The following is a 26,533-nucleotide window of genomic DNA, read 5'->3' as shown; positions in this document are numbered from 1 at the left end:
AGCTGCAGCATCCTGGGGCTGGGAGCCCAATGGGGAGAGCTGCAGCATCCCGGGACCAGCAGCCTGATGGGGAGAGCTGCAGCATCCTGGGGCCCAGAGCCTGACACGGCCTGCATGGATCTGCAGCATCCCAATACCTGCAGTGTGGTGGGAAGACCTGCAGCCTTCCAGTAGCAGGAGCCTGACTGGAAGCCCTGTAGCATCCTGGTACTGGGATCCCAGCTCCTTGCAATAAGATGCAGGACTGGAGGCGGTTGCACCCTGTTCACGGAGCAATGACATAACTTGCAAATCCACCGCTTCACGCATACACATTTGTGCTCTATTAACACCCTCTTTCTTTATTTCTTTATTTCCTTATTTCTTTATTTCTTTATATTTCTTTATTTCTTTTTATTTCTTTATTTCTTTTTATTTCTTTATTTCTTTTTATTTCTTTTTATTTCTTTATTTCTTTTTATTTCTTTATTTCTTTTTATTTCTTTATTTCTTTTTATTTCTTTATTTCTTTATTTCTTTATTTCCATAAAGCACCCACACAACAGCACAGGTAGTGCAGGAAAATCCAACTCACAGACTAACTAAAACCCAAGTCTCTATTCCTAGCACAGTATAAAAAGGGGCTCCCTTCGAAACAGTGGCCTCCTCTGCCTCGCGCGCAGCGCACGCAGAGCTACACCGGGCGCCAGGCGCCGTGGCGCGCAGCGGCCCGCGGTGCCGCCGCTACGCGCTCGCCGTCTTGTGCGCGGCTGCCGCGCTCTCGCTCACCTTCCGCTTCTCCAGAAGTGAAAACTTGGGGGCTGCGGGCTGCAAAACAGAGAGATGTGACCCCAAATGTTTTCGCAGGAGGCTTTTTGCCCATGCAGGCTGCAGATGAACCGTGCCCTCGCCCTCAGCACTGCTGCGGCGGGCTTGGCTGTGGCTTCACCCCTTGCCACAAAGCACCACTGAGTGTCSGAAGCTGGAGCAGATAACAGAGCCATCTCCCATGGCCCCTTCCTCAAGGTCCTTAATCAGATTTGTTATCCACCAGCTCCCCTTTACAAACCCCACTAACTCATCAGGTCAATCTGGCTCTGGATCCCGCTTCTTAAGGCACTCGGACACCAAGGCAAACACCGCACGCCTGCTCTGGGCCATTGGGCACGTCGGATAAGGTCTGTCCACCGCAGCCCAGGTGGACCTGCAAGCCAAGGAGGGGCCCCAGGGCCACGTTCTCGATATAAAGGTGCAGGACAGAGCACGCAATAGGAAACTGGGGCCTCCGAATGAGAGAAGAGACGTCTCCTTGCAGCATTTGATGCTTGCAAAGAAGCTCCTAGAGGGGAAGTCCTACCTTTACAACYTGGCCTTTTTGGGAACGGGCACCCCTTGGAAGCTCCTTCTTGCTTCTCTTCTCATTGTCCTGGACGAGGCTCTGGATGAAAGCAGCAGGAACGTTACCCTCCTTGTCCACATCGCCCTGGGTGCTGCTCCCTCGCTCCTGCAGCCCTACCTGGCGCAGCTTTGCCACCCGGTTCAGCCTTTTCTCCTGGTTCAGCTGGACCTGCATCCTCTCCAGTGCTTCCTTCAGCAGCGCCTTCTCCTCCGCTTCCCTGTGGACTTCATCCTCTAGTTTGGCCACCTCCTCCCGGCACGTGTGCAGGGACGCTTGGTTCAGCCTGTGCCAAAGAGAGTGTGGGGCTTTTACTCATGTTGACACTCCAGCTCCCAGCTACCGGGAGGCGCTTCCAAGCAGTTGTGCTACACTCGCATCCCTCCGAGGAGCCCTAATGCCATGGAGCTGCACAAACAGCAACCAGGATGTTGCAAAAAACCCACTGCTTGGTTCAGGAAATCTTTTCCCCACTCCAAATCTTTGCTTCCCTCTCCTCCCGCCTTCCTGCTGCCTCTGGAGACTCCCCACAATCAAACCCAAGGAGGGAGACCCCTCCCCTGTGCTGGCCATGATTTTTCCTGCTCTGCTTCAGTACAGATCGTGCTTCAGCACAGCAAACGTGGATGGCAGCGTGCAGCCTTCACAGCACGAGGCTGCAGGGGGATTCTGGATGCTTTGTAAGTGTTACTCGCTTTGGAATTGCTATAAAAACATGCTCCTATTTAGAAGAGCGCGGTATTTTTAAACGGCCCAGAAATATCTTCCCAAAGCATTTTTTCCCGGCTCTGTGGGCAGGAATATTTGAGCGTTCAAGTAGAGAGCTGGGAGCTTCTCCAAGGGCATTTCCCTGTCTCAAACTCTTATTCAAGGCTGCAACCACAAGACTGGCCCCTGGTACAGATGAACCTGCGCTATTATTGACTTTAAGGTGCTGCACTATTCCTTTCTCTAAGTCTTGGCCAGTGCATGGGCATTCCATACCTGAGCTGCTCAGCACTGGACTCATAATCTTTTAGCATTTCTTCTTTTCTTTCCAGACGGCTCTTGAGTTTACGGATCTTATCGTAGAGCAGCTCTAGGTCCTTCTGTCTCTGCAGCCCTGCGTTCTCCCTCTCCTCCTGAGGAAGATGTCTCACCGACTGCATTCCTGTCAGCTCTTTCATATTCATCAGTGCTCCCAGAGCACGGATTAAATCAAGGTACTGTAGGAAGAGTAGGGAATGAATTATTTACTAGGCCTGCCAAGTCTTCATTGAGACAAGATCACACCACTCAGCCATCTGCTTTCATTCTGCTTTAACATCAGAGATTAAAACGTCGTAAGCGAGCGGCTGTGCGTGCTCCCCTTTGTTTAATTGCCATGCGCATTTTCCCTGTCCGAGCCTTTCCAAGCATCTCACACACTCAACCAGATGGGGCTTCACTCATCTCCTTGGGCAGATGAATCCGAGGTGTCCAGAGTGCACAGAAACCAGACTGACATCCCGCAGAGCTGCTCTCACMCAGGACATCTGGTTTGCAGATGTGGCTTAGGGATGTTGAAGGGGAAGAAACACAGGCCACTGCAAGCTCTGCGGTCCCCAGACATCCAGGCAGATGCCTGGAGCTCTTTGTTTCCTCCTCATCCTTGAAGAGCTTCCTGGCATTCCTTGGGCATCACGATGCCAACTGCTTATTGCTGAAATGCATCTGGGAAGGATCTCCCCRTGTCGAGCACTGCTTTAACACGTCCACTGCCTGCGTACCATCTTCTCACTGAGGTCTAGTGCATCAGATGCTGCCACACTGGCGGGCTCCTCAGCTGCTCCAGGCGAACRCTCGCTAGGAAAACTGCTGGGAAACTGGAGGGACAGAGAAAGACGAGCAGAGCATCCCTGCTGCTCACTGAGCTCCCTCTCGTCCCCCTTCCGCAGGCCAGGAAACTGCACTAGCAGAGCTGTGGTACAAAACCTCCCACCAAAGTCCATACGGGACCTTGAGCAGCTCTATGCCACAGGTACAGGGCAAAATGCAGTCCCTTAAAGGAACAAGGATCCTCTGCAAGTAGAGCCTTATGTTAAACTTCACATTATCCACCAGCAGATTTTACACCGTCCCCTTTCCCCAGCTACCCTTTTTGTAACATCTGAAACACCCGAAGACTTGACTTGACTCTTCCCTGAACCACAACTTCTCCCTTACCTTGCTGGAACTGCCTTGGGACAGATGCTCCTTTGCGAGTCCTGCTCTCTGCGCTGTTTTCTCTGGCAAATCCCTCTTCAGAATCACAAGTGGCTCCAGCCCCCAGTTTGCTGAAGGAAAATGGAAACCTGCACAGTGTAATGGCTGGAGAAACAGAACCCCCATGGCACGTAGCAGCTCCCTTGCACTTGGCTGTCCATGGCTGCAGACCCTGCAGGTCCTGCAAACACTGACGCGCAGTGTGGTTACCTTAAAGCTGTTCTCATTTCGTTGCCTGGGAACAGTGGCTTGTGCCAGGTGTCCAGACACCTTCTGCTGTCRTGCTGCACTTACTTGCAGCCTGCGCCTTCTCCAGCAGCTTTATCCTTTCGCGGAGCTCGGCCAAGCCTTCCTTCTGGCGCTGAATGGTCTCCTCGTGCCTGAGGCCTCTGCATTTTGCACCCAGCTCAGCCAAACCCAAAGCCAGGTCCTGAAACGCAAAGTTGGTCCTTGCTCAACCTCAGTATTGCTCTGCCCTGCAGAAAGAGCAAGCAAGCAGTGTAGAGTTGGGGAATGGGACCTGACCTTCCCATGGGCACCACCAACGCATAATCCYTCCAAAAGCAGTGGGCATTTGGGATGTGTTGAGGGCAAAACTCCCACTCTATGAGCAAAAGAGCAGCAGAGAGCTCTTTGGCTCGTTGGCTCTGGCAGAGGAAATAAGCTTTCAATCCTGTATGTGAGAGCTGGGAGAGGGACGGTGCGGAGTCACCCTGKTTTTTTCCTCTATTACTTTGAGCTACCATAGCACCCACATTGCTTAAGAAGCACRAACTGACTTATTTGGTGACCTGAATATTACAACAGTCCTAGAAACGCTTCTTTGCAATACGTCCGTGCACACACGGCACGCTCCAGCACACCCAGCGCGCTGCCTTGTGACTAACATCACAGCTACYGACCTGGGCGAGCGCTTGGTTAAAACCTGCAGGGAGCTGATGATAGATGGAAAACGTCACCTTGGGTCTTGTCATTTTTGCTCCTCTGCGCTTCTGGAATTGGTGGGATGGGCTGTGCATCGCTCTCCCAGCTCGTGGTTCTGCAGCAAGGCCTGGGTGATACCTCCTGCTCATCATCCAAGCATGAGTCATCTTTTGGCCTTGATAAATCCAGTCTTTTTAGCTGGCAGTGTCTGCCACTGTTTTGGTACAGGATGTACGATTTCTGCAGTCCCTCCATCTGCTCCTGGAGGCACCTTTGATTTATTCAGATTTCTAAGAGAAGTGAATTCACAGGGTGCTCCAACACAGAAGGGGAGTCCAGGGACCACTTCTGCCTTCACTTGGTGAAAAAATACCTAATCCTGCACATTAAAGCCCAGCTGCTTTTGTCTGACCAGGCCACGGAGCATGGATGGCTGAGCAAGACTCACAAAAGGAGGGAAGAGTTACACATTTTTGTAARCTGCTATCCACCCTAATTGGCAATTACAGCACCCATTAACATGCACACCACCTCCTCTGCAAAACTCTGCACAAACATCAGCCCACCGGCCAGCAGAAATGCCTTGTTTTCACTACAGAAGAAATTCTCTGTACAGAGAACACTTGGAAGTGGCTTTCCATAAAAGAGACTCAGAAGCAAGACTTTTGTGACTTTGACCTTCCAGATTTGCTGACAGCTGTATAACAAGGCAGCACCAAAAACGGATGAAGATCACCCAAGCAACTTATTTTTAGCATGAAAATTGAGAGCGAGGATATGAGACATAGTCTGCATGTTGCTCCCACTCTTCAGTCATTGGATTTTGACAGGGCGATGCTGCTTCTCATATATTCTTAGCCCATGTGGTTGAAATGTATATGCAGCCATCTTGTCCTTGGTTTTGGTTTATAACAACTGCTTTTCTTTCTTTCTTTTATTCTTTTTCTTTCCCCTGTTTCTTCTAATATCTTTCTATTTTCTCAGTGCAGACTTACCCTTTCAGATACTTCATCTGCTGCTGCAGCGCTGGCCTGCACTTGTGTTCGAGGAAAAGTCTCTTTTGCTGTTTCTTTTGAGGCATCTTTCAGCACTTTCAGGTTTTCTTGGGCTTGCCTGTGCCAAGAAACAAAAACGTCGCTAAACACACAGTGAAGAACGAAGGGCGGCTTGCAGAGAACGGCAACCTGATTAGCTGTGGATGAATATAAAAGTGTGGGTGGGAATAGATAAAAAACAATGATTTAGATATAAGTTTATTTGTGTGAGGGCTTCCAAAGTCCTGTTTTACTTCATATGATATTTCTATAAAGAAAATATTGCTTAAATTTTTATGCCTTCAATGCCTTTGCTTGAGGGGAGATATCTATGTAAAGCCATCGATTGGGAATCCATGGAGCTTTTGTAAACCTTTATAACACAGCAGCTTATACCTTAGCTCTTCAGCAACTGCTTTCAGGTCTTTATCCTTCTTATCCACAAGGTTTGACATCTCATAAAGCTTCTCTCTAAGGGCTCTCAATTCGCTCTCCTGGCACTTCACGCGGCTCAGGTTCCACTCCAACTCCACCTTCTGCTTCTCACTGAGCTCTCCTATGGACAGAGGGATCACAGATTACCAGCTTGCTCAGCACTCAGGCACTGGAGAGCTGCAGTTCTCCACAAAATCAGTGGAAGCAGGTAAACACATGCATACAATCCCCTCATGCAACTCATTTTCATCTGGGCATCTACTTACAGTCACACCCAAGTCACTGCTATCCCTTTTATTCATCTTAGCCTTTTAGCTCAGAGCTGCATGGAGTTTACCTGGCCAAAGGCTATGGACATTCTGCTTTGCTTGGAGCTCGATCACAGAGTCACAGAATGGTTAAAGTTGGAAGGGACCTCCAGAGATCATCTAGTCCAACCCCCCTGCTCAAGCAGGAAAACCTAGAGCATGTGGCACAGAGTGGCATCCAGGCAGATTTTGAAGATGTCCAGAGAAGGAGACTCCACAGCCTCTCTGGGCAGCCTGTCCCAGGGCTTTGTAACTCTAACCAAAGTTCTTTCTCATATGGAGACGAAACTTCCTGTGTTTCAATTTGTACCTAAGATCCCTTGTTCTGTCACTGGCCATCACCACGAAGAGTTTGGCCCCATGACAATATTGCTTTAGGAAGGTGACATCATTTTATCACTATCTGCAAATACCAGTCTCCTCCTGCTAATTCCTAGTCTTGTTATTGCCTGGAAGACAGATGAGAAGGCTCACACGCCCGCTGGAAGCTGCTCCATCCACTTCACGCACCTTTCATGTCTGACATTCGGGCTTTGGTTTCCGCAAGCTCTTTTGTGAGCCCAGCAATGACAGCCTCTTTGGACAGGATTGCCTTCTGTGCAGCGGCTAATTCTCTAAAATTAATGAGAAAGACAACTGCAAAATCCGTAGTTCATCTGAAAGACTCTTTTTAGAGGGCCTGTGCATGCTTTCYGTAGCTGGATCTTATTATTAATACACACATGCTATTTTCAAAGGACGTTTTARTCACATGAATTGAGGCCTATGGCATTAGGATCTTTCATCTCTCCCTCTCTCACCTCAGGCCATCATGACAAGCATTAAGGACCAGCAGCAGACAACAGCATCCTCCTCTCTGCCTTGACTCACAGCACAAGGCTAAAAACAGGAGTCCCTGGCTCCTCCCCAGCTGCTGCTGCTGACAAAGCCTCAGCCCATATCAGAGGACTTGGTGGGCTACCAGCATGCAGGTAGCAATCACTGTCATACCAGCACCTACATCTTGGTGGTTGTTTGTTCCTCATGATCTTTGCATTGAAGTAAAGCCGAGGGAAAAAATAAGAAGACGGCTGTTCCATTTCCCCAAGTGCAGAAGATGATTTCATTTGCAGATGTATTTCTAGACAATTTCCTTCAACAATTTGAAAATATATGTTCTTTAGATTGTTTCTGCCTAATAAAAGGGGTTCTTTTAACTGTCAGAGACAGAAAAGAGCCCAGGGCAAGTTACAGGCATCTCTTTTGTCTTCCTTAAGCCCTCCTATTGCTAACTACTTTTCTCTAAGTCTCTCTAAATGGGACCACTACAGACAAGAGATCCTTAGCTACTTACACAAGACAACAAGGGGATGCCTCTGTATGAGAAGCTGCTAGTGAAGCACTTGATGATGACCTGCAGGGATCACTCTGAAGTCCTGCAGAAAACAATAATGAAACCAGATTATTTATTCATATCACATAAGTATTTTCAGYTTAGTTGCTTCTGCAGTGGATTTTGCATCTTGCACCAAGGTCGCCATGCAAGCATCTCTAAGAACKGAACCATGGCTTTCTACTGGGGTCTGTCTTTCTGGGGGCCAAAATGTTTTTGATAGTAACAAACAATGTGCTACCCTATCTCTAAATAATTTCACATGAGTCAAGAATGTTCCCAGTATACACACATCCCATGCAACCCTCAACTACCTTCTATTTTTTCCAAAAGCGCAGTCTTTTCCTCTTCTAAAATCTTCTGCTCCTGTTTGGCCTCCAGCAATCTGTCTTCTAGCTCAACAATTGTCAGGGAATGTTGCTTAATTTGTTCTTTATATTCCACTATCTCTTCCTGAAATTTCTGCTTCAGTAACTCTTTTTCATCCTGAGTGATCTTTAGCTGTTCATCTTGCATGAGTAACTGCTGCTTTAACATGACCTAGGAAACAAGATGGGTGATTTTGCTTGGGCACSTTGGGAGCTCAGACTTGCTCCTGCAGGATCTACCACTACAGAGGTCAACTCCCCCTGATAAAAGTGCCCATAGGGTGGACAGGCTGCAGCCCTGCTCATCAGAAGGGAACGGGGAAACCTCTTTAAATAAAACTACATCTACATCACACACCCCAAAACACTATTAAAGCTACCTCTCGCTTCCCAGTCTCTTCTAGGTTGTCCATAGCTTCTCGTAGTTTGACATTTATCATTTCCTGCTCTTTTGACTTCATTTCAATTACCTACACGAGGAAAACATGGTAACTAAAAACACCAACTTACAAGGATCCCCGTTTCTCTCTGCAGATATTCAGACAGCACTTGACCAGAAGGGGCATTTTCAGAACAGGAGAATTCAAATGTGAATGGTTCTGCCTTCCATCCTATGCATTTCACTAACCTCAGTCATACTTCTCAGATGACATTCCAAGTCTTGGACCTTCTTCTTTTCTTCATCCACAGACTGCTTGAACTTGTCTTTCTCCTTGGCGACAGCACTCTCCAGAATCTGAGAATTAACAGACATTTTGATAAAGAYAAAATCATAAAATAAAGCAAGAGAATTTGACTCAGAAAGCAACCAAGAGAGTTACTGATCTGGAGCAGGGGCATATGGTAGATGAAAAGCATGGCTGGACACAAAACAGCTCGATGAGGGAAGGGAAGAGAGCGCCGGGGGGAATGTACAGCAGGGACAAGGAGAAACCAGCCACACATTCRCTACCTGGATCGTGTAAAATCCTGAGGCATGGAAAAATCTGTGCCAGAAGGGACTGGCAGATGAGCGCGCCGGAGACGGGCTTACAAGACAACTGCAATATGCTGCCCCATTGCAGCATGTTGCTACGATACAGGCAGAGCAAACCACTACCTCGGATCTGTAACGCAAACATGCCACCCTGCCCTACCTCTTTGCTTTCCTCCTCCTTCTCCAGGATAATCTGATTGATTTTTATCTGTAGGTCTTGATTATGTTTTGCTTTCAGATCATTCAAATGCTCCTGTAGCAAAGCATCCTGAGACTTCTGGACTTTGTCTAATTGGGTCTAGAGGGAAATATTTGAGAACACGTTTTTAAAGGAAGCACGTTAGCAGCAGAACAAGGAAAAGATTTGTGCATTCATTAACAAACATATCAGATGAGAGATGTACAGTTTGATCTTGTAGAAGCAGCGGAAATTCCCATATCACGTTGATGGTGGGATATTTTCCATTCTATTGCGCTTACTGGAGATCCGCAGCTCTCTGCTACTCTATGAACTGGTTTATTCACTGTCTGTCTTAAAGCTGCTACCATTTTGAGCAGCACAAAGGCCCCAGGCTTATATATATATTTATATATATATACACAAAAATATAAAAAATATATACTTATATATAATAYATACTTACATATACTTATATATACATTTACCTCCAGTAGCTGAATCCTTTGTGTGGCTTCATGGTTGTTTTCCAACAACATCCTGATACAAGCTGACAATCCTACAGAAGAAACGCAGTGTGACCATAGGAGCTTCTTGCACAGCCATTTTCACCTGCCTGAGATTTCTTCAGTTCTGGCTAATTACTTCTAGAAGTTGCAGTACTGGAAAAGGCCTAAGCACATTACTTATGTCTTGCTTTAAAGAGCTGTCCACAGCTTGGAAGAGTCCTAAGGACCAGTCAAGGGCCTCCATAACAGTTGCTACAAACCAAGTCACACGGTACGTTTTCTCCTGTGGAAGATTAGACAGAATATGTTGACAGAACTGTCAATATTGCTAAGACTTCTTGAGATGACACTTTATTTCAGTACGATGGTATTGTCCAACAGTGTTACCTGTATTTTTATGTGTCTCCTTTTCCTCTAACCCTACCACTTCTTCTAGAGCAGAGGAAGGATCATTTCTCCAGGATTCCAGGTGTTCCTCTCAAGATGCTTCTGGTGCCGGCATGACCACACTGCTAACCACAACAGGACCACAACGGCCACCTCCCCGCTGACTACAAGCCATCCAGCCCCTCTGCTCCTCCCCAACACTGCACGCCGCTTTGCACTTTTAAACCATCGTGTATTTTTGACATGAGATACACTTCTTCCTCCCACCCTGCCGCCAATGCAGTTCTTCATCTGCACTTATGTTCCACAATACAAGTCATACGATGCTTTGACACCAACCTACGCTTTCCAAGCTACTTCATTTTCCACGCACTCCTCACATTAACTCATTTTCTTTAAATCCAACAGAGCAATTGCTCTGCTCCCCAACAGCAGTTGCAAAGGAAAGGAAGACAAAGCACTTCATTACCTCCAGACAAGCAGCTCAGATCTCAGACTGCAACACTCTGCAAAGCTGCAGCCACTGCCAAGAGCTCTTTCTAGTCTAACAAGGAAAAAGCCACTTTGAATGGATAACCAGGATGTAAACAGRTGAAAGTCCATAACATACACAAAGTATCTGAAAGACAAATACCTAAATATATGCTGGGTAGTACTGGCTACACAAAGTGACTGGTATCACCAGTGGCCACTGCCAGAGCAGAACGACCTGAAAGGAAAGACCTGCCTCCAGCTCATGTCCTATTAGAGTTACAGGCTCAAAAAATCCAGTAAAGGTAATAGCTCCTTAACTGTTCTCAGAACCTGCCAAATCCAAGACGCAGAGAAGGAACCAGCCTAAAAAACAGGAACTATTTACATCTGCCTATGTGTGTAACCTCAGTGCCGGGCCCAGACACAGGAACGAACATGAGCGCTCGCTAGTCTATTTAGGTAGCTCTGTTGCCTTATCTGCCACACTTAGAGGAAGGATGAGGCTGAAATGTGTGAGTTTTATTTCCTGCACTTTCACCACGTCCTCTTCTCGCTCTCCCCTCTCCGTTACCCAAGTTGCTTTAGGTGCTAGCAAGTGTCAAATGTGGGGGCTGAAATGCCCAAGTGAGCTCCCTCTGTACTGGCCCCTCTCCCATCCAGGAAAAACCATTTGTAGCAGGTCAGGGAATTGCAAGCAGACATGGTGAGACAGGAACCTTCATCAGAGGAAGGCAGGTCCAGCCCCGCACTCTCCAGGAGCTGCTCCACTCCCTCCATCCAGGCCAGGAGACAGCGCACGGTCCCAGCCACAGCCTTGTGGACTTCCGAGACAGGAGGGCCCACGCGCAGAGCCTCAAAGGTGCAGAGCTCCTGTCTCAGGCTGGCGCTGCCACGACAGGTCCTGAGGAAAGCCTGAAAAAATCGCCCCAAGKGCTTGCTTAGAACATAACGCAATCACACTCGTTCATCAGAAGGTTTGTACGCTACAATGTTCAGTCACAGAGGAAGTCTGTGCCTGAGGTTATAAAAAGTATATCAAGAGCTGACCTGGAGCCCATATAATGATTTCATGAACACTTCGACATTTTCAGACAGTTCTTTTTCCTTCGTGAGATGAGAAGTTATTTCCTTCTGGAAAAGCTTCTCTTTTTCAAGAYGTTGCTGGTTTTCATCTGAGATCTTCCTGATCTTCTCAATTAACTGGCAGGTGTATGGGGAAAAAGAGGAAAATAAAGCACAATAACGCACTACAGTAATCCACACAGTTCTACTCTGTAAGGCTGCAACACRGGCTGGGTCTATAATCACTCATGGAGAAAAGGCTTGAGAAATGGGGTTTTGATCAAGGTCTCAGGCAAATCACTGAGCCAAAGCAAGCTAGGGCAGGAGAACTGCTGGAGAACACCAGCCATGTCAGCCTGGAGGGTGCTTCCAAGCTTCACAGGAGAGAAAAGATGGCATTTCCTTCACATTATGGGAACGTGTCGGGGTCCTAGGATGCCKAACGTATGTCTTGGGGTGTCAAAGAGGCTGGATGAGACAGGTAAGACTATGCATGGTGCAGGCCCTTGGCAGCACCAAGCTGCTCTGGCCATCAGCATCTGTACCCACCTGCTCATCTGTGGGCGACTTCTCCGCAGCTCTGGTTGCTTGGGGAAAACAGACTCGCACCACTTGCTGTTTGAAAGACTCCAGCTACAGCAGAGGTTAGCACAGGGAAATAAAATCACCGCAAATCAATAAAACCTCTGCTTGTTAAGTCTACACAGCCTTCCAAAAATCAATGAGAAGGGCACCTCTGGGTTACTCTTATGTTGTTGCAATACTGTGGGCTAACTCTGTGCTGGCTGGCAGGATCTGAGAAGAAGATAGAAGTAATTATAAATTAAATTGAGAGACTTTTATTCCTGTCATTACTGACACTGAGGTGGAATACGTACTCTTGCCATTGCCTCAGGACATTGCTTGAGCTCACACTCAATTTTCTGCAACAACAGTTCACCAAAAAAAAGGAGAAAAAAGAAAAAAAAAGAAAAAAGAAAAGGAGAAAAAAAGAAAAATCCCTGACATCAAGGCATTGCCATTAATAAAGTTAGTTAGGTTAGCTGCGAGATGCAACATGTAATCACCACTAACGCTTGCAGGGCAGGCTTTCAAATACACTGTCAAGGTAAATGTGATTCCCAAATGTCTTCTGGAAAGCTGATACCTAATTTTGCCCCTATTACAGTCAAATGCAATCTGGTATATCAATATCACCATAACTGGTTGTTGGTCCAACAGTGCCTGGGATGGAGAAAGGGCAAGTGGGTCAAGTGACCTGAGGGAGATTCATGTTTCCACCTGACACCAGAATTACACTGATACCATCTCCTCGCTGCTGAGACCCCTCTAGCAACATCCTGCTAATACAGCTGCTTATCCTTCCTACTGCATAATTCCTTTCAAAGCCTTCTTTTTTTTTTTTGCCTGGGTGGTAGTTCAGACCACAAAGGATAGACTTTGCTGCGCAATTGCTGACTTCCATACTCAGATGGGGATTTGCAAAGGTTTGCTCTGATTTCTTCCTATGAAACAGTCAGGGGCAGGCTGGGCGCATGCGAGGATGCCACCCACAGGGTCTTCTCAATAAAAGATGCACTTCCACTGAGGTCAGCTCRGTGCAGTTTGATTTAATAGACGGTACTAACTTCTCCTTGTCCTGTTGACAAACAGCTATCTCTGTGCTAACCTGCATGATAACACGCAGCCCCGCAAGGCAGCAGGTTATTGTCTGCAAAAARTGTAGGAGTTTCTGTTCAGCACTGTTAAATCTATCGTTGAAAGCCTGAGGCTGCCCTTCAGCTCTGCAACTCACAACAGCTGTGGTTAATTATCAAATATTTCATCAAACCACTCAAAGCATTTTCTGCCTCTCATTGACTGTTTCTTTTTTTCTTTTTTTTTTTTTTTTTGCCAAACCATGCCAGCAAACCCGTGTGTCATGGGTTAACACAGGGCACAACCTCCTCATGTGAAGCAAAGCTTCATCAGGGTGATCTGACATGACTATCTGATGGTAAGGCAAGGAAATCATCATTTCCTCTGAGGCTGAGTACCAAAATTTAGTTGCAGTAAACCAGCAACAAGCACATTTAAAAGGGGTAGGGGCAGCTCTACAAGGAAAGGCTGTTGCTCAGCAATGGGAATGCTCCCAGGCTTTGCTGCTGCCCATGAGCCTGTCTTCAAATACACCTGGTTCTTTTGCAAAGGGCTGCCTCTGTGCTGAGCAGCATTGCATAATCCCAGCGCAGGGTTCACCCGGCTTCCAGCCAGCATGGCTAAGATTACAGCGATAATACTGCATTTCTGTATCATATTAAGCTCCCTGCATCTTGTGCGATGACTAAACAAATCCTGCTGTACAAGCCAATGCTACAGCACATGAGCACAAACCCAGTGCAGGCCGCAGAGCTTTGTGCTCAGCAGCCAGTATTTCCTTTCAGGAACCCAAGCCCTGAATGCCTTTCACAGGCACGTTTTTTCCCCTGGGAGAGATGGGACTCTCGGTACCTGCAGCCCCAGACTGTAGGATCGTGGCATTTCTTTCTCCTCCCTACCTGATCTTTGGCCCGATCCAAATTGGATTTCAGCAGGCGTTCCCGGCGCCCCATCTCCTGCACTTGCTGACCTTTCCTTTCACATGCTTTTTTCAGCTCCTCTTCAGCCTGAAGCAACGAGAGCATTCGAGCAGCAAAACAAAAACAGCACAAGAAGCCACCAGCAGCTTTACCCCCATACCCACTGTTCATTCTCAAACTCGAGACAGGGCTTTGAATGGAGTCACATGTTAGTCCTTTTGCAGGAGGATGCAGTGAAGCGCTGGAGACCTAGCACTAGTTTTTGGCCTGACCTAGGGCCCTGGGACATCATCCATCGTATACCATCCAACACACTGCTTGCACATTTAAGTCCCTGCTGCAGGAGTTATTTTTTTGGGTATATAGTAGACCTAAGCACAACGCTACATCCACCTTAGGGTCCAGATTYCTGGGGGTTTTCTACCCTGTGGATGGCAGAGGGGCTTTCTCAAGAGCTGTATTGTGCCATTGGCATCGGAGGCMCTGGCAGAGCCCAGGACCAGGGCAGGGCTGCCCTCTGCTGAATGGAGCCAGCTCTGCTCAGCAGCCCGCTCGGCCACGGCAGCGAATTCACGCGGCCGCGGCCCCATGTGATGATATCTACTGTCACCTGCTGTGTCTTCCTGCAGGAAACGTCCCTGCACGGCTAAAGTGCTCTAAGGCTCTTTTGTCATCGCTTCTGTCTTAGGGCACTAGGAAAAAATACACACAAAATAAAGGATCTGGAACCCACATTGGAAATACCGTGTCACCGAATAACTTGTTATTTCGGACCTGTTCAGAAGCTTGGAGCGACACACTTCACCTACCAGGCTATACACTGCTCTTTGCAGAGCAGAGAGCAGCTGGTTGCAGCGTGGATAATTTACCTTTGTCTTCTTGGAGAGCCTGTTTTTCATGGTTTCTTGTTCAGTGCGATACTTCTGTATTTCTCCTTGCAGTCCCTTCACATGAAGTTCAAGATCTCCAATGCGCTACGAGAGTCCCAGCAACGCAGAAAGTTTCATTAAAGCCGCACAGTATTTCCACTGTTGCTTATCTTTTCAAGCAACTGAATTGGTTTCAACCAATTTTCAACCAAATTTCAACCAATAAGCAACACATTTGCTCCATCTATCACTAAGGACCCTACACTGAATGGAAAAGACTAGTAAGATGCTTATGAAGCAGATGGGAAGCTCCATGTCGGTACTAAGTAGGCCAGCTTCCTGCTTAATTTGCCCTGAGGTTTTGTTCTACTCTATATTTACTGATGTTATAATGATTTTCAAGTGGAATTTAAAGTTCACTTCAGACAGGTTCTCCTGCATCATAATGCAAAGCTACATTTTTTTATGGGAGTTTTCATTCCTCCATTTCCTTATGCAAGGTAGAGCTCCTCTTCTATTAGAAGAACCTGACTGCAAACAACTTTCTTAAAATGTTTCGTTAACTATTCTCTCAATGATGCATTCTTGCAATTGCTGCTTTCTTGTGTGTAAAATCACACCAGACAACTAGAAACTCACGTTTCGGTAAGCACTGACTTCTTTCTCTCCGAGTTCATACTTCATTTCCTCTTTAATTCTGGAGTACTAGAATAAACAGCAACCAAGGGAAAAGAAGACATCAAGCTGCCCAGTACTGTCATTTCTACAGCAAATGTCAACACATATTTCAGTACCGAAACACAGCTATGCGCACGGACACCAAATGGGTGGCACATTGCCTATAATGGGCAATTAAGGCAAAAAAAAGGGGGKTTTAACTTTTTTTTTCGAAAGTACAAAAGCAGCAGCTCTTCAAAGGCCCTCTGAAAGCACAACCAGGTCATGGGAAGAAAAATCACCTGCAATGAATACGCTGCACACGTAAATTCCTCCAGCCTGAGCACAAATGTAATGAGAAGGGAGTGGAAGGGCAAAATGAGATGACYGCTTTTGACAAAATAGCCACGGGATGCCGAGCACTGCATTGACAAGTATTTTCAAGCAAATGTCATGTTTTTCAACTCTGCATTTTCAGGTAGCAGGGTTGCAGAGAATGAGTCCTACTCCCATTGCCGTGAGGGTACAGGCACCTCCCAGCAAGTGCAGCAGACCAGCTCCTGCCTTGCTCCAAGCCCTTTCTGCAACCAAGGAGCACTTTCCATGCTTTTCCTTCCTCTGAAAACCTTYCTCTGAACTTTTAAGACAGAATTTCCTGCGGTCATCTGGGATGCTGCTCAGTGAGGATGAGCAGCTGGAAAAAAAAAAGCCAGTAGGTATATTCATGTAGCTCCCACTGGATCCCAGGAGCCCAGGAGATCCCCTTAGTGCCTTCCATTACTCAGGAATCATTGTGGGTAATTGAAGTATCCTGGAAGAGTGCCCAGTCAACCAGCCAAAACGGAGCAACCGTTTTACACTTATTATGCAGATTATGCAGCTCTGTATGAGTTGCCAGTTGAGCAGGGGGGGCTGCAAACGCACAGACAGACAACCTGCTAGAAAAGCAGTTTTCTTTAAAGGAAAACACAGGCTTGGCTGTCGGGAGCATCAAAAAGACCATGTTTCCATGGCTGATAATGGCTCCTTGGAAGGATCTTGGCACAGGTGCCTTCATCGTACAAAAAACTACAGTGCTCGTAGAAATTCAGGTCACAAAGTAGCTGCACTCGGAACAAGGAGAGGGATTCATCAGGGAAAGCAGACACCTCTCTGGGAGTGCTTTGCACCATCTCACACAATTGCTGCCTCAGTGATACAGCTCATGCTTCTAGCAGCTTCGATCTGAATGCAGCCAGGACCCAAGAGGTACAACTGTCCCTCACAAATAGCTGCTAAAACAGCTGCTATGGTCCTTTGCAGCGAGAAGCATGATCCATTCAATCTTATTTCCCACATTCATCCATATGTGAGACAATAAATTACARAGCCCATCATTAGGCATGTTAACCTTGGCAGAAACAACTGCTAGCTGATTGTCCTTTTCTCTGTTGTCCTTCTTCATGTTTTCAACCTCCTGGTTGAGCTGCTGAATTTTCTGCTCCTTTATAGCAATCTCTCTTTGCAGGCTGGTCACTAGTCCTGTGAAAAACAATTTAGGTGAAAGGATACAAAAGCATTTCCCTATGAAACTCCTCTGGCCAGTGACCAGCAATTCTGTGTTCTTTTTGCAGCAATCATCTGATTTGGAAAGAGGACTCAGCTCTTGGCAAGCCATCCTGGGCGTTRTTCTATGACAATACTATTAAAAAGTTCCTCTGGGTACTGGAGCAGATGCTCCCTGGAGGAAGAGCATCTTTCTGAAGTTTCTCTTAGGTTTGTATGTTAGGTCTAAAACTCTGATACCTCCTCCCCACCAAGCACTGTTATTGCATCCTTTCAGACCAAGGGAATGAGGCAGAACAGCTTTGTTCACCTGAATGCATTACGGAGGCCTGTTTGGGAAAAGAAAACATTTAACATTTTGTGTAAACATTATATTCCCCACTGCTGATAAGTACTGAGATAAAGGCAATTGGAAAAGGCTTGGATTCCATGTGCAGAACAGCAGGAATGAGGAACCTGACCGTGAGCGTTTGAGGATCCCCTGGTGCCACTGCAGGGCTTGTTGCTTTGCTTCTGAACAAAACTTTCTGTCCCATCCCTCCCTGCCTTTTCTCTTCACRTTTTGTTTCACTCCCATTGCAGTCATTATACCAGAGACTACCTGCAAGTTCCAGATATCTGCCAGAAATAGAATATGGGGCAGAATTTTCATGTGCCTCTACAAGTCGTTGCTTGCCAAGGCGGTTTACAAATACTTAGTCATTTTGAGGTGCCACTCCTAAACTATTTAGTGCTTTAGACCAAGTTTCCCAAAATGCCAGTGGAAAAATACCTGCAGTTAAAGCTTGATCCCTCTTTAGCTTCTCGCTTTGTTTTTTCAGGCTTACAATTTCCAGGTCTCTTTCAGAGAGGGAATGGCTCAAAACTTGGCTGGAGTCTTTCTGGAGGTTGCTGATCTACAAAACACAGGAGAATACACGTTCCTTTGGATTCAGCTCCAATAAATTTCTGTCCTAAGTGCAAAGTAAACGTTCTCTAAGCTTCAAGGAGTGTGAACTGTTTTCTCATTTGCACTAACTTTTCAAGCCCTTACAAAAAGTCGCGGTTCTTACTGGATCAAAAGCTGACARTAAGGAACTCCTCTTGCTACAGGGATCAAATGCTCTTCTGCATCTGAAGCTTTCTCAAACAGTAAGTTCACACATGTTCCTCACTGAACTGACAGCATTTCTATGGGTAACACAACAGCTACCTGCCTCCTACGGTCCAGTTCTGAGAGGTAGATCCAGCCCACCAAGGCCACTGTCTCATTGGGTCACTCTCTAATCTTCGGCTAACACTCAGAAATAATTGTTTTTGATAGGATCTTCTTAAAAGTCCTGTTGTCTGCTCACACAGAAAGCCTAATATAAAAGGCACAGTGAAGCAATACATCATGCTGTCTGTGATCCTGAGAATATATAGCACAGGCTGGCTGAAAAAGCAAGCACATTACAAGCCAGAAACACCYGCAGATTTGTAGCCTTCAAAGTGCATCCTTACTTATTACATGGAAAAGAAGATCTGGAGGGGCTAATAACTCATGTTCATGTCTCCACTGCAAACARGGTTTTTATATTCCCTAACAGGGATCAGGAGCTGGGGAAAAATCTGCATAATCCACTTCTGCATATCATTGCCATGAAGACAAGCAGCAGAAACAGGTTTCCCACTGCTAAAATCATTGGTTTCAGGGACYTCTTGCAAACCAGTTATTGGAGAGCCTCAAGAGTGAGTGCCCTGGTGCAGTGTTTGGCTGGAGACAGGAAGGCTGTTTGGATGATGTGGAAAACATACCATCTCAGCAGTGAGAGGAGAGATGCTGGCAATATCCTCAGAACTGGGTCATTTTTTTGCCACGTGGAACTTGTCTATCCAAAGTTTCTCTTGCTGACATAGTCAAAAGCATTTCACAACCTCCTTCAGATCTAGTCTATGTAAAATATGCACCAAAACCGGTCTCCTCATCACCATGTCAGGCAGGCTTTGCTTTGCCACCCTATCTCAACATGAACATCAGATCTAAGGAAACCTGGCTGCCAATGAATGAGCATCTCGTACAGGACTGAGAGCTTCAACTGACTCTTTTCCCACACTGTTTAGAAGGATGTGGTCCATCAGTTTGTCTCTCTCTCTCTCCCAAAAAAAAAAGTCTCTGTCATTTTTTGCTGCCCAGTATGCATGGGTACATGCTGCAACATATCCTTCAACAAGACAATTATAAGGCCTCTCTCTTCTTTCTGCACAGACATCTATTTTCACCACAAGGTCAAAGAGCTGAAATGCCCTTGGGACTTCAAGTCTCCCTTCAAATGCATCTGTTGAGTCAGTTCCTGGAGCAGAAGTGGTGGAGGGACAAGAAGGGGTCAGGTAGCCTGATCCAGCAGGAACATGCATGCCTTTTGGCCACCGCAAGCTGGCTTAAGCACAAGTTTCCCTTCCTGTATTACAGATTCTACCACATAAATGGGAAAACTTAATTACCAGCTTTTGTAAGGGAAACTTATTCAAGAACTATGAAAAGCGTGACTTAATATTACCTTGCAAAATGGACAGAACTGAAAAACAGGATGTTAAACTAAACATCAGTGTACATTAGAAAGATAGCTGCCTATTTAGTGTCTATTTAAGTGTTCAGTACCTGTTCTTTTAAGGCTTTAATCTCCTCTGTTTTTGCTCCCATTTCTTGGTCAAAGGTTAGCAGCTTCTGACTCAGCTCTACATTGTTTCTAGCAGCAGCCTGGGCCACAGTCTTCACCATCCTTGCAATTTCATTCTGAAGATTTGCTATCAGTGTATCTTTATGCTTCATTTCGGTTTCAAAACCCAAGAGGCGACTGATTTCCTTTTCCAGACTCAGAAGCTTTTCATCCTGCATGCAGATTACACATGAGGTCTCCAGCTACAGAGATACCAGAGTAATAACCAAAACGACTTATTTCCATAAAACGCATGGACAACTTGAGACAAAGACTTCTATTATTAACAGCACGCTGCAGACACACCGTGACATTCCTCCTTCTCAGATACAACTAATACCTTTTACCTCCTCACCCTGAATTTCACTAGGGCTAAGTCATCCAATTCCTCGGTCTGGCAGGTAGCTCTCATCCGTGGGAGCAGTCTCATTTGAAGTGAGTCACCGCACCCTGATGCGACTCCTGATCAGACACACTAACATTCTGCACGGCATTTCTGCTTCCTTTACCTCCCATCTGGAGCAGTCGTCCACAGCACATACCCCTGAGGACAGGACAGTTTCTGTTTCCCCATCGCTCACTCATTCCTCAGCATCACCTTTTCCTGAAGAAGGAAATCCACATCACGAATCTCTGGTGAAGGTGCTCCTGCCACATCACTCTGCCCATTTCCTGATATATTTGTCAAGACTGAAGGAAAACAAGCACAATCGAAAAAAAAATCAACATGAGAAGGAGTTTTGATTAGGATTAATTCTGCTTTTGGTGCCTCTCTCCCACTTGCCTAAAAACAAGGCAAATGCTGTTTTGCAGCCAAGGAACTCAGCCCACAAACAGAAGAATAATCAAGTAATTTGTACTAAAATGACACTCACTAGTGGAAAAGGCCTATACAACACAGAATAAAACCCCTCTAGATTTTAAAAGCCTCAGATGCAGACAGACACCACAGCTAAAGGCTCCTCTGAACTGGCAACACTGCCCTACCCTGCGCAAAGAAGCTGGAATTTCAAAATGTGCAGCATGTGAAAAGTTGCATTAACTAGGATTAGCACATGCAGAGTCTTTTGGCTCTAGTCCACGAGATCATAAGCGTATGTGCTAACGTGACGCATGTGCCTCACTCCCATTACCTTGGGTGGAATTTCAAGTTATGCACATGCACACGTACCGCTCTTTATGCTATGCTGCTGTGACTGCATTGCAACGCCTTCGGGTCTGGAACATTGTGTGTTTTGGTGGCTTACTAGTGACTTCATACTGTTTATCACTGTTGCCAAAAAAAAGGCARGAAAATCACCTCACCGTATATCATGTTATCTCACAGCAGAGTTCATGTTCTACAAATGTGCAATTCTACAGGTGCCTTGCACAGTATTACAAGTGCAAAGAACACTCCAATTTGCTGATGTGTTGGTTTATATAYCCAAGTCACTCTTGGTTAATAAATAGGTTTGCTTCTTCAGTTGTATTTGCACAGTTGTATCAGCTCTGCTACGATTGCTTACTTTACTTTCTAAAAACGATACAGTCCATCAGATATAGCTCTAATTTTAAATCCCTTTGCTGAAAGCAGCCAATAATTGCAGATCAAAAGATGAAAAGCACCAGTTCAAACAAGAGACTGCAATAGGTGCATGAGTCATTGGTGAAGATAAAGTCAGTAATCACAGCACAAGGTCACGCACAAGGAAAAAGGAAAAGGAAACGTYACCCAGACTAACCATGCAATGACATTGCTCATTGTTTGTCAAAGCACCGTTCTTAACTTATCYAGCCTTACTTGACAAGGAATAACACCCAACTGCCTATACTGCTTGTCACTTGGCAGTGCAAATCAAAGCTGTCTCTGGTCATATCACCGCAGTGCAATGCAGAAGTGGCCTCAGAGGACACAAGGCTACGGACTGCTGGGCAAGCATGGGCGGAAAAGGTCAGTCTGCGTAGGAGCCACAGTTCCCTCAATGCCACACCAAGAATCCCGGCCAATATCCGCAAGTACCTTGCGGCTCTGCAGGGGACTGACTGCAAGTATCTGGAGAGAAAGAGGTCGTGCTCCTAGTCCAGGCACTCACGGGCCGCTTCCTGAGCGGCGGATGGGGCACGTGTCCCGCTGCGCCCGCGGCCCAGCTGCCGTGCGGGCTGGGGCACTGCTGACACTGAAGCACGGGGAGGTGGGCAGGAGACGACGGAGCCTGAAGTTTGGGCTCTGGGACCAGCTGGASTTGCCCAGGCCACGCTGTGCGACGCTTCACTGGTGGATAGGAGAGCTGCGGTGGAAAGGGGACACCACATTAGCATGAGTTTCAGAAGTTCCCAAGCCCGCGCTGCGTGGAATATGTAGTACGAACCCCATCCACATGTCTGAGCTGAAGTATTAATAACATGGAATTAACTCCATGTTCTTCTGACTTTCAAAGTCTGAGAACTGGATTTAAACCATGACGAACAAATATTTGGCAAACGTGCAATCAGTCAGCTTCTCTTCTTCACTCGTCAGACAACCACAACTATTTTGGACCTCTAACTAATTATAAAGACACCCATTTCTTCCATAGGAGCGCTACTGCTATGTATCAGCGTACATCTGGGACTCTTCTGGGAACCATGTAAAACACACTGGCTTTGTGAATCTGTCATGTTGGTAGACTTCTATTTAGAGACAAAGCATGCAGAGCCCAGCTATGAGATAGAGTTGCTGGAAGAAGGGAGCCAAGCCACATACATTAACATCCCACGGACTGGCTTATATGTCCCAGAATTAAAGTAAAACAAAACAAAAAGTGTCCTTTATCGTACAATCTTACTCAAACAGCTCAAGAGACTTCAGCATGTGTTCCCTACATCTCAAGTCTCACCACTTCCCCCATGTCTGGAGGCCAGCAGCCCTGCAGCAGCAGGACAGCTCCACCAGCAGCGTGCCAGCACGCGGCACAGTGCACCTACAGGCACGGGGCGAGTTCAGGTCTGAACTGTATGCTGCACRGTCCATAAACTCCAGGATTCCCATTAATACATCCCACCTTCCCCCCAGGAGGTGCAGATCTCTCCTGGCAGTTGTCCCCATTCCAGGCAAAGGTTAATTATTGCTCCCTGGACTTGTGCTATTCCGCCCACTATCATGCCTTAATACCATTCCTCTTAAGCATGCTCTGCCTGGTTGGAGCTCCCTGGTTTTCTGGGAAAGGGCGCAAACCACAGGGAGCCACTAGTCGCAGCTGACACGCTACTGCGAGAACACAGCAAATACTGGCCAGGGGAGGACCCTCCTCCACACACACCTCTGGTCCTCTTGAAATGAGAATTGAGACTCCATATAGCAGATCTAAGAAAGCAGCATCAGGAATAACCAGAACACCCACATTTGCAATTTAGAGGCATAACCTTAAGCTCTCTCTGAAAATACTGGCTCTAGTAGATCCAGGAGACAAGACTTGAACCTCATGTGTCAGGATGCTGCTTCTATCAAGTGTTTTGCTCATTTGCTGTACGGATGAAGCCTGCAATACCTGGGACTTGGCAAGAGCAAGGGGAGGTTTTCAGTTTGCTTTAAATGTTGATATACTTTATATATTTATATTTTATTAATATATTTATATATCTTCCTTTTTTTTTTTTTTTTTTTTTGTAATGGAATACTGTGCTATCTTGGTTGGGTGATGCTCTTGCTTAATATATATTTGTCCTTAATACTACCAAAATGACAGAGCGAGCTCCCTATATTAAATGCTGTAAACCCGTCATGAACTGAAATCTAGGAGTGATTTACTCTCTGCAGCCAGCTGTGTCAGGCTTCAAAGCTATTATATTAAAGAATGATCGTGAAGCCCAGAGCAGCAAAGAGGAGCCACCAGTGTTTTCCTTGTGTCACTGAACTGCTTTTCTTATGTGTATGGTACATATATGCTTTCAGAAATTAAAAAATTCAGTACTCCAGTGGGGAAAAAACTTTACTCAAACAGCCTTGCCACTCTAACCACTCTGGCTTATGTATTTCTTTCTCTTGGCCTAAAGATTCTGGGCAAATTTGGATGCATAAATTCAGCTTACTAAGCCAGACTGCTTCCTGAGACAGCCAAAGCCCGTGTCTGGATGCACAGCCTTACTCAAGGGAAGTTTTATCTGTACACTAACTGTGCAAAGAGCAGCCTCTGGGACTCCCAATACACAGGCAGTTTTCCAGGACTTTTTCTGGATTCCTCAAGATCTCTAGCGATAACATTARTAATAGATTTCAAACATCCTTTACATTAAACAGCCCAAAAGCTTGGTGAACTCAACTGCCATCCCGTGCCAGTTCTTTTTTTTTGCTATAGACAAGAGATTTCCATGAGGTTTCATCAAATTCTTTCCAGGTTAACGACTGCATTGGATTTACATAGTACTCAGAAATCAGGCTGGTCTCGCTGGGTAGAACACCACCACATCCCTGGCTATGCTACAGCTGCCAAGTAAAGCACCAATAATCGGAGCAATAATAAGGGAAATGCCTTTTCCTCTACCCTACTGAAATGCCAGAATCTCTTCAGCAGAGGGAGCCCAAGGTTTTTATTATTATAATTATTATTTCCTCGCCTCCCAAGCTTCTCCCCAGGAACTGGGGAGGACACGGAGGGCTCCGCAGGGAAGCGCCTCATCCCTGGCCGTGGCCATCATGGCTCGCGCTGCTCTCCGCGGCACCTTACCGAGGCCGCGCCGTCCTCCAGCAGCACGAGCTCGTAGCCGGGGCCGCGCGGGCCGAAGCGCAGCACGTCGCCGGGGCCCACGCCGACGGCGGCGCCGTGCACGTGGCAGCCGTTGACCAGGGTGCCGCGGGACGAGGCCAGGTCGCGCAGCACGAAGCCGGCGGCCGCGCAGTCTAGCGCCGCGTGCCGCTCCTCCACACCTGCAGACTGGCGCGCGGCGCAGCGGTCACCACTCCCGCGTCCGCCTTGCCCCGAGCCCRTAACCCAACGACGAGCCCTTCTCCCTTCAGGCACTTTTTGATGCCCACCGGGCGGGCGTTTGCAGCTACCTGCAGCACGATGTCAGCGTCCCGGTTCCTCCCTATGGTGGTGGTGGGCGACCTCAGCGGGAAGCAGCCCTCGGCGCCCCTCAGGAAGGCTCTCACAGCCCCGCCGCCTGTGGGCAAGGCGCCTCGCGCGCTGGCTCGGGTGACCCCCCCTCCTCCGCGGCCCGCTGCCGCCCCGGCCGCCATTTCGCAGCGCGCGGCCCCGCCGTCGCCACGGCAACCGGGGCCGCCATGGCGGGCGCTCCTTCCCGGCCTCTCCCTCAGACATGGTGGGGAACGGCCTCAAACGCGAGCACAGCGCAGCCCAGCAGGCACATGCCCCGCRCTGCCTTCCCTCAGAGGTGACATAGCCCTCCTGCTTTGCAATTTATTACAAAGCCACCCATATTTCACAGTGAAGGAGAGTCCTCCTCCTTCTCTCTGCCTATTTATCACCCGTGCCARTTTTATAAGACGGTTTGTCACAGTTGGGGTTTTCCCTTTATTTTTTTTTCCCCTATTTTTAACAGGCACCCTTACTATTTATTTGCCTTATTTGGTTAAGCAAGTCACTCATTTCGCCCCTCTGAGATCCCAGGGTCCCCCCTGGGGCTGAGTGAAGCAAAATTCCTGTGATTTACAATATTAGAAGACAGGAGAAAGAATATATAATAACCAACAATAAGCAGGACAAGCTTGTAAAGATTTGGACCTGCCTCTCTTCRTTGTCTTTGTTCTAGCTATTTGAACATACCTGGTGATTTTTCCTGGTGGCAGCACCCAGCTGACCCRTGCCAATGGCACCCGTTGCACAGACCATCCGATCAGCTCTTCCCACCAGTGCTGGTTCTTGGTGACCCAAGACAACTCCTTGGGGTGCTGCAGGAGTCCCACATGACAGAAAGCTTCGAAGACCCACTCCTGCCACATACACGAGTACAAAAATCACCCCGTATTGACCTACCAGAGACAGCGACAAGACCATGTGCATCCAGTGTCTACTATGGGTTCAGGAGAGGCTCTACTCCGCGTCCACACCTTGACATTCACACCACACGAGGGAAAACACAGCCATGGATGCTCGTGAGTTTGCAGTCCTTACAGCTCTGCGAGAAGCCCATGCCTTAAAGCAAACCAGCAATTGATTTTTGTCCTGCTCCAGCTCGAAGCCCCAGGGAACAGCAAGCTACGCGCGAGTGCACACACACACACATACCCAAACACAATGTACAAAATATTTATTTAGAAAAGGTCTGCTTGCAGCATATTCAACAGTAGTTTAAACCAGAACATCTCAAGTGTCTTTTGGCAGAGGTACGCTGATAGTCCCCAACCTGTTGGATTTATCAGCTTGCCTCAGATGGCCTATACCTTCGTACTGGAGCACAAAACACCAAAGAGAAAAACAGAGGCTACAGTCCTCTTCTGAAGGAGTGCAGCTTTAGAGGCCTACACGGTCCTCTTCTGAGAAAGTGGAGCTTTGGAGGCCATCATGAGAGCTCCTGTGTGTTSAGAGATTACTTAAGTATCTGCTGAATTAATTTTTTCACCGATTCTGGTTTTGGCCAAGGAGGAGAAAACACTGCAGGGCTTCAGGCTGGCTTGGAGCCA

At 47.1% G+C, this 26,533-nt stretch overlaps 1 protein-coding gene across 1 annotated transcript; it reads right to left on the bottom strand.

Moving 5' to 3' along the window:
- Positions 1-723: 723 nt before the first annotated feature.
- On the bottom strand, positions 724-25,129 carry FHAD1 (forkhead associated phosphopeptide binding domain 1). Its single transcript, XM_026053582.1, has 29 exons — positions 24,947-25,129; positions 24,618-24,824; positions 21,841-21,967; positions 20,531-20,622; positions 19,875-20,105; positions 18,027-18,150; positions 17,100-17,230; positions 15,692-15,757; positions 15,053-15,157; positions 14,163-14,270; positions 12,175-12,258; positions 11,611-11,763; positions 11,280-11,475; positions 9,682-9,752; positions 9,176-9,313; positions 8,668-8,775; positions 8,420-8,509; positions 7,986-8,211; positions 7,633-7,714; positions 6,810-6,913; positions 5,953-6,112; positions 5,518-5,635; positions 3,893-4,028; positions 3,560-3,669; positions 3,124-3,219; positions 2,360-2,580; positions 1,496-1,661; positions 1,337-1,417; positions 724-807 (listed from the first exon to the last, which is right to left on the bottom strand). Exons 1-29 carry the CDS (start codon positions 25,127-25,129, stop codon positions 724-726), a joined length of 3,798 nt encoding a protein of 1,265 aa, XP_025909367.1.
- Between the last annotated feature and the right edge of the window lie 1,404 nt (positions 25,130-26,533).

This window comes from Nothoprocta perdicaria, unplaced genomic scaffold (assembly GCF_003342845.1).
Source record: "Nothoprocta perdicaria isolate Ctin4 unplaced genomic scaffold, notPer1 scaffold_117, whole genome shotgun sequence".
Lineage (NCBI taxonomy): Eukaryota > Metazoa > Chordata > Aves > Tinamiformes > Tinamidae > Nothoprocta > Nothoprocta perdicaria.
The sequence above is the reverse complement of the archived record's forward strand: the minus strand, read 5'-3'. Positions and strand labels throughout refer to the sequence as shown.